The following is a 12,374-nucleotide window of genomic DNA, read 5'->3' as shown; positions in this document are numbered from 1 at the left end:
AGTGTTTTACTTCTGACCCAGCTCTCAGATCCATAAGTTAAAATTGGTTTGAACACAGTCTTGTATACAGCTAATTTAGTGTTCCGACTAATTTCTTTCTTATTCCATATGAATTTATTCAATTGACTTCCCACGACACCAGCTTTGCTGATTCTGTTGTCTATTTCTATATTTAGTTTACCATCTTCAGTAAAAATTGTGCCTAAGTAGCTGAAATGTTTTACTTGTTCCACAGGTGCTCCATTCACAACACAGTTGACATTTTCAATGATTCTGCCTATTTTCATTGTCTTTGTCTTTTTATTGCTGACCTTCATACCATATCTATTACAACAGCTATTCAATTTAGTCAGAGAATCTTGCAGACTTGTAGCGGATTTATTTAGAAGTATAACATCATCCGCATAAAGCAAAGAGCTGACATTAACGTCTCCAATTTTGATATCAGGTTTAATACCACATTCCTTCATAATGTGATCCATATAGATAATGAATAACAGAGGGGATAATGTACATCCTTGTCTCACACCAGATTTAACATTAAACCACCTTCCTGTACTTCCTTCAATTCTAACTGCTGAATCACAACTCAAATAAAGACTAAGTATTGCTTGATATAATGCCCCATTGACACCATATAACTGCAGCGTATTGAATAGCTTCTCTCTTGGCACCTTGTCATATGCCTTTTCCAAATCGACAAAACTTAAATACAGATCTTTGTTATATTCCCATGCTTTCTCGACTATTTGTCGTAAAGTGAAGATCTGATCCTGACAGCCTCTATTGGCCTGAATCCAGCTTGTTCTTCACCAAGCTTTTCTTCCACAATTCTTCTCAACCGTTTCTCAAGTATACTTGCATAGATCTTGCCAGGAACACTCAGTAAGGAAATACCTCTGTAATTCTCACATTCAGTTTTATTTCCCTTTTTATATATGGGTACTATGAGAGCTCTACTCCAATCATCGGGAATTCGTCCCTCTGTCCAGGCTTTCTGAACTATGCAGTGCAGCCACTGTAAGACTCTTATACCACCATACTTCAGCATTTCTGGTCGAATATCATCTACTCCTGCTGCCTTTCCACATTTCAAGCCTTTGATGGCTTTTTCTACTTCAAGTATGGATATGTATTCCTGACTGCATGCCTGGTCAGTGTTTTTTATCACTGTGCTGTCATCACTGCTTGTTTCATTTAGCAGTTTTTCAAAGTAATTACTCCATACTTCAAGGATATCTTTTTCTCCTGTTTTCATTTCACCTTTATCATCTCTAATTCCTTTTACAGCACTCTTTCCTCCATTCCTAAGCTTCTTCAACAACCTCCAGAATATTTTGCCACCTTCTTGATATTTATTTTCTATATTCTTGCCAAAGTCCTCCCATGACTTTTGTTTAGCTAGTTTTACACACTGTTTAGCTTTCTTACATTTGTCTCTGTATTCTGTAAGAGTAAAAGCTGACTTATTTGCCAGGAACTTTTGATATGCTTTCTTCTTTTCCTTCACTGCCTCTTTAACTTCCTGTGTCCACCAGGGAGTTCTGATTTTTTTATCCTTGCACACAACCTCACCACATGCCTCTCTGGCAGAATCAATCAATGTTTCCTTCAGAGTTTGCCACTGAATCTCCAAGGTTTGATTCCTGTTCTCAAACTCTTTCATTTTCTTTTCAATAATATTTCTGTATTTTAGTCTACAGTTCACATCTGAGAGCTGCTCAACTTTTATTCGCTTTAAAACTTTCTTACATGTTATTCTTTTCAATATGAAATTCAATTTTATCCTGCTCAAGACTAAATAGTGATCACTTCCAATTTCAAATCCTCTGTACACTCTGGTGTCCTGCACCAGGGAGAAAACATCACTATCAACAATAACATAGTCAATGAGACTTTTCTTATTCCTAGCCTCTTCTCTCCATGTGAATTTGTGCACATTTTTATGTTGGAACATGGTGTTAGTAATAACCAGTCCATGTCCTGAGCAGAAATCCAACAGGTATTTGCCATTATTATTAGCTTTGCTCTTTTCTCCAAATTTTCCCAAAATATTTTTGTATGTCTGACAATCATTTCCTACTCTACTATTTAGATCCCCAACAAGGACCAACTTTTCCTTTTTCATTGTGTCAGTTGCTTTTTCTAAAGCCTCAAAAAATTCCTCCACTTCTACCTTAGTAGAACCTTCTGTGGGACCATAGGCACAAATAAGTCTCATTGTCCAGTTCCCAATTCTCATATTTGCCCACATTACTCTACTTGAGACTGACTGCCATTCAAGAAGATTAGCCTCGTATTTTGTGTTGAATACTATGGCTACTCCTTCTTTTCCTTGATTGTCATTGCCTGAATATAACATTTTGTATTTATTGCTCAGAAAGATCTCACCAGTTTTGGTCTTTTTTGTTTCAGTCACCCCTATTATGTCGATCTGGTACTTATCTAATTCCTCAGCTAGCTCCATTTCTTTGCCATTCAGGCTTCTTACGTTGATAGTACCGATCTTTAACTCTGGTGATGTTGAATTGGGGTTTGTTTTCAGATTTGTTCCAGTAGCTGACTTTTCGCTGTTCGCCCTGGTTCCCTGGCGAAAACAACGGGGGCCTTGTTTAACCGGGCGACGCCCCAGCCGGCATGAAATTTTGTCATGTTGTACCATCATTTTTTTATTTTGGTTTAACCAATAAGAATACAATTTGGTCGGCTAAATCCCAAATTGCCAGCCCATCCTCGTTCGTTCAGTATCAAAGTAGATACCCAACAGGGTGCACCACGAGAAGGTGAGGATTGGACATTAGGTCAGAAGCCCTGGTCGGTTCTCCGCATTCCTTTAAAGGCTATGTGGAGGTCTCCTCTCAGTTATACAGCTTTGACCCTTAAGCACCTCCAAATTTCACTTTGACATATTTTATAGCCTTTTCTCAAATATGCTTTGTGTAGTTCTTAACTTTGAACACTCAGTAGGGAAATTCCTCTACATTTCTCACATTTGGAATTTGACCTTCAGATTTTATCTTCAGAGTGCTTAAGCATCAAAGCTGCGTAACTGGGAGAAGACATCCACATAACCTTTTAAGGAATACAGAGAACTGACTAGGGCTCTTGACCTAATGCTCAAACCTCACTTTCTCATGGTGCACCCTGTTTGGTATCTAGCTGGATATTGAAAAAAAAGAGGATGGGCTGGCAATTTGGAATTTATCTGAGCAAATTGTATTCTTATTGGCTTAAACTACAATGTAAAATGATTTATTTATTTATTCGTATGGAGTTTCCTCCCTTTTTCTCTCCCATCCCTATTAGGTCGAGTTGAGCCCCCTCATGGGGGGGGGGGGTTAAGTATTTATGGCTGTAGATCCGTGTGTGTTCACAGGGCCGGTTTGCCTGCTTGCGGGATGAAAAACACCAGATAAACTGGTGGAAAAAACCCTACAGCCCGTGCCCAAGACTGGCTAACTTGGCTATGGCTGAGGAAGATCCTCAAATTCCTCACATCTTCGACAGGAATCGAACCTGGGACACTCCTTCCCCAGTCATATGGTTGCGAAGTGCACAGCCACTAGGCTAACCGCACGGATGCGGTTAGCCATTAAATGTAAAATGATGGAACAACATGACAGAATTTCATGCAGGCTAGGACATTGCCCGGTTAAACAAGACATCCATTTTTTTCATCAGGGAACCAGGGTGAACAGAGAAAATTCAGCTACAGGAACAACAAATCCCAGAACACATTCCAGCTCAACATCAACGGATTTGAATATTGGTACTATCAACATAAGAAGCATCAATGAAAAGAAATTAAACTAACAGAAGAACTGGATAAGGACCAGATCAGCATAATAGGCGTGACTGAAATAAAGAAGACAAACAGGTTAGATCTTTCTAAGCAAAAAATACAAAATGTTATATTTAGGCAGTAACAATCAGGGAAAAGAGGGAGTAGCCATAGTATTCAACAATAGATATGAGGATAAGATCCTCTTGAGTGGCAGGCGGTATCAAATAGAGTGATGTGGGAAAATATCAGATTGGGGAACTGGACAACGAGACTTGTTTGTCCTTATGGTTCCACAGGAGAACTATTAAGGAAGAAATGGAGGAATTTTTTGAGGCAGTAGAGAAGACAGCTGGCATAATGAAAATGAAAAAGTTCTCCTTGTATTCTTATTTTGAGATCTAAACTGCAGAGTAGGAAAAGATTACCAGACATATAGACAAATTATTTAAGTTAAGGTATATTACATCCCCATATTGTTTTATAGCCGAATAAGAAACTCAAAGAGTTTCATGCCGAATATAGAAAATATATAAAGTTCGGTGAGTCCAAGCGTAAGCAAATACCTGGATAGTGCAACACATAACCTATTTGGTAGTGGCAACTCATAGCAAGGGTGGAGCAAGCTCCGATCACTGTTCTTGGTATTTACTCATAATGTGAAACCCAGCTCCTAGGAGCTGGGTTTCACATTATTTCACATGTTCACATAAACCCTTGCTATGAGTTGCCTCAGTGTTGCACTACCAAATGGGTTATGTGTTGCACTATCCAGGTATTTGCTTACGCTTGGACTTGCCGAACTTTATATATTTTCTATATTCGGCATGAAACTCTTTGAGTTTCTTATTTGGTTATGAAACAATATGGGATGTAATATTCCTTAACTTAAATAATTTCACGCTGCCGAATTGAAGCCTTTGGCTCTTCATATAATTAGCAATATAGACAAATGTTTTCAGAAAATTTGGAGCAAAGAGCAAAGCTAATAATGGTAAATGCCTGCTAGATTTCTGTTCAGGACAGACATGGATTAGTTACTAATACCATGTTCCAACATAAAAATGTGCACAAATTCACCTGGAGAGAAACTGTAAGAAATAAGGGAAGGATTTGGCAGGTGATATACAGCTATTTGATGATGATGTGAAGATTAATCAGTAATGCTACTGATATGTACTTCTTGTGGAATGATTTGAATAGGCTGGAATTGTGGGCATGGAAAAATGAATGTCAGTAAATGCAGTCATGCAGTTTTGCGTGATTAGACATTTGGTGTTGTATTATATTGGTGGGATTATGCTAAAAGAAACTGATCAGGTTAGGGATCTTGGAATGTTAGTAGATAGCAATTTGAAGTTCAGGGGCCATATAGCAAAGATTGCAAATACAACTAAAAAAATAATTGCAATGCTGAAACAAACTTTCATACATAAAGATACGAATGTCATTTTGTATCTTTACAATGCCTTAAGACCTCGCTTGAACTATTGTGCACAGTTCTGGTTTCCTGGTTTTTGTTGTGATTCTTATACAGTGGAAAGGGTGTAAAGAAGAGTGTTAAAAATGATATCAGGATTGTGGAATACTGATTATGAAGACAGATTGAGAATTTGTAGACTGCAGCTAGCAAACTGAAGAAAGAGGGAGGGGGGGGGATATGATTGAGACTTACAAACTTCTGAAATGGTCATACAGGATTTCAGTTGATGGAATTTTTCATTTTTTGGAGGGTGGGGAAAGGACAAGAGGGCATTTGAAGCTGAGAATGAATGCTAGCTTTGAATCTTATGCAATCCTTAAAAAAATATCACAAGGGGGAAAAAATTCTAGATCTTATTGTTAGGTCATAGGCACACTCTCATATTCTGGACTGGTTTGAATGAAGATATCACTTTCAACAGTAATGTAATCAGTAATGTTTTTTAAAGTGTTTTCTTCATATCACTTTGTCCACTGGAAGTAGTGTTTACACTTTATGTCTAGAAAACCTTATTTTCAGAATTAGGATAGCAAGTAGGTGATGCTTACATTGTGTTTCATATAAGATATTTTTCTTGATTATCAAATTATTAATTTATAATTGATATTAAGTGCAGCTTTACATGGTGCAGATTTGTACTGTGATCAGGTGATTTCCAACATGTTTGGTTTTTTTTTTTTTGTGATTTGTTACCTGTCCTTATAGACTATTTCTGTGATTGTCAATAAAAATCCAGTTTAATTATGAAGTTTGAAGTGAACAGGTAATATATCATATAATTGTATATGGAGTCAGTTACATCTTATAAAACTTATCTGAATTGCAGAGAATGTTGAGCCTCTTCACTGTTCTAGCATGTTGGAGACTTTGCCTATGATAACTGGTAATGATATAACTGCCAACCAATATGAATACATTGCTGTATATCAGAATGAAGATATGAAAGTATCTCTTATGTATAAGGGTAACCAAAAGTTTCAAAAATATTCTAGCATTTCATTTTGTGTATTTGTATTAGTCTTATAAGACATGTACTACTGTTCGTTCATGTTCCATGATGATATTTGAATGTATTCGATAACGCCATTTGAAAGAGCATCACTGTCTTTGTGCATGTGTGCTTATTTTAATATATTTTTAATTATATATTATTATTTGTTGTTGTTGTTTCATTATGTCATTTTCTTTCTTTTTTTTTTTTTTTTTTTGCAGAGTAACAATGCACATCACTCACATAGAGAAAATGTTGAACCCCTTATTACAGATTCCCAGAACAGCATAGAGGTTTTATCTCCATCTCAAGCATTAGAAATTATTTCTGTTAATTGTGGAGCAGTTAAAAGTGATGTTCTTTCTAAAAATGAAGTACCGCATTCATGCACCCGACATAATTTGTCACAGGAATTTGAAACACAACACTGCAGTGATTCTATTAGTATAAGTAAAAATGCAGGAAAGATGCCTTCAGTTGAAATTATTACTAATGAAAATTATATTTCTGAATCATCTAATACAGATCACAAGGAGATTGCTGGTGAAATTAAAATGAGTCCTACAAATGCTGTTGCAAACACTGTTTTTGCTAAACCCTTATCATCTAATGAACACTCTGCTGAAATGAATGCCATTAGTAACACAGATATGAAGATTCCTTGTTTAAGAATAAGACGCCTTTCTCAAAAAGAAGTAATGGAAACCAACTCAAATATTGGAAAACAAAGTCCTTTATTTCAAGTATCACCCTGTAAGTCAAATGAGTCGGAAAATCAAGAAATGCAAAGATCTGCATTATGTGAACAAGCAAAAATGAAAAAGACAAAGAGAAAACCATACTCTTTTCCAAAATTTAGTAAGACATCATCAAAAGAGGTTATCAATTTTGAAGCAGATGATGACATCATTCCAACTTCTCAAGTTTCCCAAAATTCTCTGAATTTTATTACATCTTCACTGGTGGCAAAACAAAGCAAAGATGAAGTAAAACTACCTAATTCTAGTGCATCACCATGTCATGATAAAAAAAATGAAACACTAGGCAACACACAGAGCGAAAACATACCCATCACTGATGAAACAGTGGGTGAAATTACAGCATCTCAAGATTTAATATGCCAGATGGGAAGGCCTTCACTAGTTAAAGAACACTCACTTTCAGTAACAGAAATCACTGTTCCAGATGATAATATGAATGAATCTATTATATTATCCTGTGGAAATTATTCAGTAATTGACTCATCTCTAGATCATAAGAAAGACATAGGTGATAAAGACTTATTAGAAAATACTTCCTTGGATGTGCAAAAATTCAGCATAAGTTCTATTGTAAATAAAAAAGTTTCTCTTACTGATTATTCTAAAAATAATTATAGACTTGAACACTCTTTAGCAGTGAAATCTGTTTGTGATAAAAGTGAGGAATCTGAAACTAAAATTTCTGCTTTGAAAGGTATAGATTCTGTAGAAATTATTTCACAAGAAGAACAAGAAAATAGTTCTGTATTATTGGATTCTCCTTGTATCGGGCCAAGTAAGGGTAATGAAACATCACAAGTCCCTTTGTATAATGATCGTATTTCTTCATTAAATCCTGAAATCATTAATACTAACCTTGATACCACATGCAATTCTCATGATACTTTTAAAAAACCCCTTTCTGTACTCTCTCTTAGTGATAAGCAGTTTCCAGATACAGACTGTTATGAAATGATGGGTATAGTAAATGCAGATAGAAATTTACAGACAGATGGACATAGAGTTAACAATAAAAAAAAGAGGCGAAGAAGAGCAAATAAAACAAAACGTCTTCGTGTTTATAATTTGTCTAAGCGGAAGCAGACAAAAATTCCACTTTTGGTTTCTTCCTTGGAAAAAATTCCAGATGATACCATTCAGCACAAAGATTCAGCCCTAATGTGGAATACTAGTGAAGCATGTGAAAAACAAATACAATCTTCCTTGGAAACTGTTGAAGCTAATGTCATTTCTACTAGGAAAAGAATTAAAAATGACAAAACAGTGGTATTCGAAGTTGCTGACTCTTCCAATAATAAAGATTCTTCTGAAAGCTCAAGTAAAAATGCTCAAGATTGTGTTATCTTGAGGAGGAGTAAGCGGAAGGGTGTAAAAAGAAAACGAGGAAGACGGAAGAAAACCCAGAATACCATTGAAACAAGTCTTTCAAAAAATTTAAATAAATTGGCTACAGAGTCAGCAGAATCAAGTTCTAGTGAAAAATGTTGCTTAAAAGATATTCCTGAAACCTTTACATCCTCTTCTATCTCACTAAATTCTGTTGCTGATTCAGAATATAATGGTGATCAACAGACATGTCAGCCAACATTAAATAACTCAAAATGTGATGGACAAGCATTATCTTCTCCAACTCCAAACTTCCTTTCATCCGAAAGTTTAGATTTAAGCTACAAAACTCAGCAGAAAGTTTCTTCAATTTCAGATTGTTCAACATCAGCATTTTCACAATCTGAAATTTCTAGTTTAACCACAAAGCCTCTGATATATCATTTGCCCCAGGTCACTGCCCTGGAACATCCCAAGTATATTTTCAGCAAAACTGATTTGGAAGATATCTCATTAACTGTGTCCCAAAATGATTCAGTGAAGGAGGAATCAGATAAAGATAGGGGAATGCCAAACACAGATAAGGAAAGTAAAAATTCCAAAATTGTTTCTGACATTACTGCTAGATGTAACCAGTACGTTGTCAGAGATTCAGAAAGTGGTACTGCTGTATGTTGCTTGGACAAGGAAACCATAGTTTGTTTACCTAGAAATAATTGTTCATTAACAATAGATAACTGCACAACAGAATTAAATTGTAAGGATAAAGTTGTCTTATCAGATAAAGAACATCTTTCAAAGGAAATAGATGTGAAGAAAAGTGCTATAGAAAATTGCAATGCCTCGAGAAGTTGCCTAACTTGCTTGAATATTGAGAAAGAAACAAATAAATCTTCATTAAGAGAAAAATCTGTAGATAATTGTGAAGAAACACTTAAAGTTAGTGAGAAAATTCCATTAGAAAGTTATACATATTCTGCTGAACAAAAGAAACAATTTGAGGAAATTCCAAAAGTTATATTATCAGCTCTTCCTGACATTATAATTACAAAACCAGATTCATATTTTCCTTCAGTAATTGAAAGTATAATAAAGGTCGATAATCTTGAGAGTAACACAGAACACCATTCTAAAACGAAGTCCTCTGAATTAGTTGCACTAAATGATTCTGTATGTTTAGATAGTTCAGAAATAAATAAAGCAGACAAATTTGGAACTATTAAAGTTGCAAACTGTTTCTCTTTAGAACATAATGTTGGAACTCCTGATTTATCTGGTGCAGAAAATATTAATATTCACTTGGAAAAATCAAACGAAATGTTACATATGAAAAATAATCATAAGCCAGAAGTTGCGCATGAAAATCTATTTACGCTTGAAGAACATGCTGAAATTTCTGTGGCTGGAGCTAAAAAGAGAAAGCTTAGGAATAGGAACCTTGTAACTTCACCTGCAACAAAACGTTTATGTAAGAAAATTGCTAGCATAATTGAAAAAACAGACACTCGATTAAAACAGAGTTGCAATGAATTAAAAATAACAGATCAGTATAACACATCACTAAGCATTAATGATAATGAAAATCGTATGCTTCTAAGTGATGTTGAAAATCTTGATAAATTATCTGGAGATGACAAAACAAATATAGTAGAGAATGATAATATTACATTTGAAACATTTAGTCAAGAATGGACACATGCAGTTACTCTTGAGCAACCCTCGAATCTATCTGCACCCTATAAGGAGTCATCTAACATTAACAGTAAAATAACTGATAGAGAACAATATTTTAAAGAGGAATATCATGAAACCAACACAGTATGCCAACCTGAGAATTATTCCAAATGTGAAGTCAAGCCAGTAGAATTGTTGAATGACAGATTATCTTTTGACCCTTGCAATGAATTGGAAAATTCTAATCAACAGAATAACCATCAGAATGTAGTGATGGTTATGAATGAGGCTATAGATGAAAAAGAAAATGTTGGCATAAAAATTATAAGAACAGATTTTCTTAAATCTGTTGAAATAAAGAATATTTCATCTGATGCATATTGCAAAAAGTCATCCTTACCATTATCTCCATTATCAAGAAGCCAGAAAATGTTGCAAGCTGCCATTAAAAATATCTGTTCACCTCAGACCAAATTTCCACCTTGGAAAATTAAATATTCATTATCTTCCCCTTCTTCATCTGCATCTTTTTCTTCTAGTTCAAATACTGATAATCCATGCACATCAACCTCTCATTCTCCTACAAAAGAGATAAAGCATGTGTATTCTCCAGATGCATCTCCAAGTGCTGGAATTCTAAAAAGGAAATTGGTGGATAAAGCTGCAGATTCGCCATCACTTCCAAATAAGGTAAGAAAAAAACGTGTTTGTGTTATATGGTGAAAGATTTCAAAATCTAGCAATAGGGACAACACAGCAGAACTTGAATAATGTGATATTGATGATACGTGATTACTGGGTTTGTATTGATTGCCTTTCATCTTTAAGGAAATTTAAGGATTTCCATATTTATTTCCATATATTCCAAATTTAAGGATTTCCAAAATAACATCTGATTTGCCATTAGTACCATCTGTTTATGAAATTAAGATGATCACATTCATAATTAGATTTTATTCTTTTAAATGTACTGACATACTACCAATTATATATTTGGTTTAATCCTTTATCCAAGTGTAAGTAAACAAAGTTTGCGCCTGAAGTATTTTCAGGACTGGGGCAACTCGTGGTAAAGGTGGTATAAGTTCTCCTCACTTGCCTTAGTATCTCTGATAATGCAAAGCACATCTCCTTGCGGACAAGTATAATGCTATGCATTAAGGGGAGTGCCACTACCCAGACTGGTTTTGACCTTTATTGAGGTCTCATCAGTGGGAGCCAGACCTAGAGGTGGTGATACTAAGGTGGAAGTAATGGAGAAATCATATTTACCTATACCAGTTTCCAAAAGGTGTCACACCTTATTATTAAAATTCCTTTTAATAAATAGATAAAGTGATAGATAAATAAAGTGTATCATCATGAACAAAATAATTTTTATTTGTTGTAAAGAATTTCCCGGAAGGGAGAGATTTAGTTCATTTAATTTCAAATAAATGTCTGAAAGATAGAACAAAAATGTTTTATTAAATAAATAATATGATATAATTATGTTACTTATTTTTAATGAGATGTTTGAGCTTCCTAATCTTGCAGAGTTGCTGGATATCTGGCTCAATATTGGTCAACTTCATTCGAAGATTGGCACACACACACACTAAGACGATTTCTGTATTTGTTTTTATTTGAAGGAGCGATGAAAATCCTTTCTCACAAAGATAGGTTGTAGAAAACTGCATGATGATTTTCAATGCTGCTTCAGTTGATTTTGGAAGTTCACTTCTCATTGAAGGCAAGATTCAGAATCGAGCCAAACCAAGATCACGGAAAAGCCCACTGTCACTTGAAAGCTCAATTAGCTGTTCTTTTTTCGATAACGAAAGGTTGTTCTCGTGACTGTAAACCTGAAATGGATTGCTATCCTAAATAAATTTCTTCATATTATTATTATTGCATTCTTCTTATTACATGACACCTCCAGGGAGTCCAAGGACTCATCGTGGGAAGACACACTACTCTACTTTGCTAAATACATCTCATCCTTTCCAGTATTACTTAATTCTCGAACTATGACAATCAATGCCATCTTTAGCCCATCATCACCAACAACAGTATTTTTTTGTCTGTAAATTGCGTGTGTTCTGAAGGCCGATTTGTCTGTACACGGGATGAAAAACTCGAGTTTCCAGGAGAAAAAAACCCTGCTATCACTATATGAGATCAGCTAACTCACCTTCAATTGAAAAAGCCCATATAAGGATTCCCCTCATCACAATGAGGGGAATCCTTATATGGGCTTGAAAAACCAGGTATTTTCCAATCGAAGGGCACAATGTTCTGCTGTTCTTCCAATTGCGCTATGGTGGCTTATAAATTTTTCTAAAAGTTATTCAGAAAATATGTTTCAAAATTCTATTT

The 12,374-nt window shown here is 35.2% G+C and overlaps 1 protein-coding gene across 1 annotated transcript in view; it reads left to right on the top strand.

Annotated features, from left to right (window-relative positions):
* The window catches only part of LOC150105436 (uncharacterized), a 199,337-nt gene that overhangs the window by 106,745 nt on the left and 80,218 nt on the right, over window positions 1-12,374 (top strand). Inside the window, exon 9 of the mRNA XM_090393960.1 lies at window positions 6,477-10,706. Coding sequence (XP_090250086.1) covers window positions 6,477-10,706 — 4,230 coding nt within the window. The remainder of the gene's footprint in view (window positions 1-6,476; window positions 10,707-12,374) is intronic.

Source organism: Typopeltis vanoorti, chromosome 6, assembly GCF_054136105.1.
Source record: "Typopeltis vanoorti isolate ZY-2024b chromosome 6, IOZ_Tvanoo_1.0, whole genome shotgun sequence".
Taxonomy (NCBI): Eukaryota; Metazoa; Arthropoda; class Arachnida; order Uropygi; family Thelyphonidae; genus Typopeltis; species Typopeltis vanoorti.
This window is presented reverse-complemented; position numbering and strand designations above follow the sequence as displayed.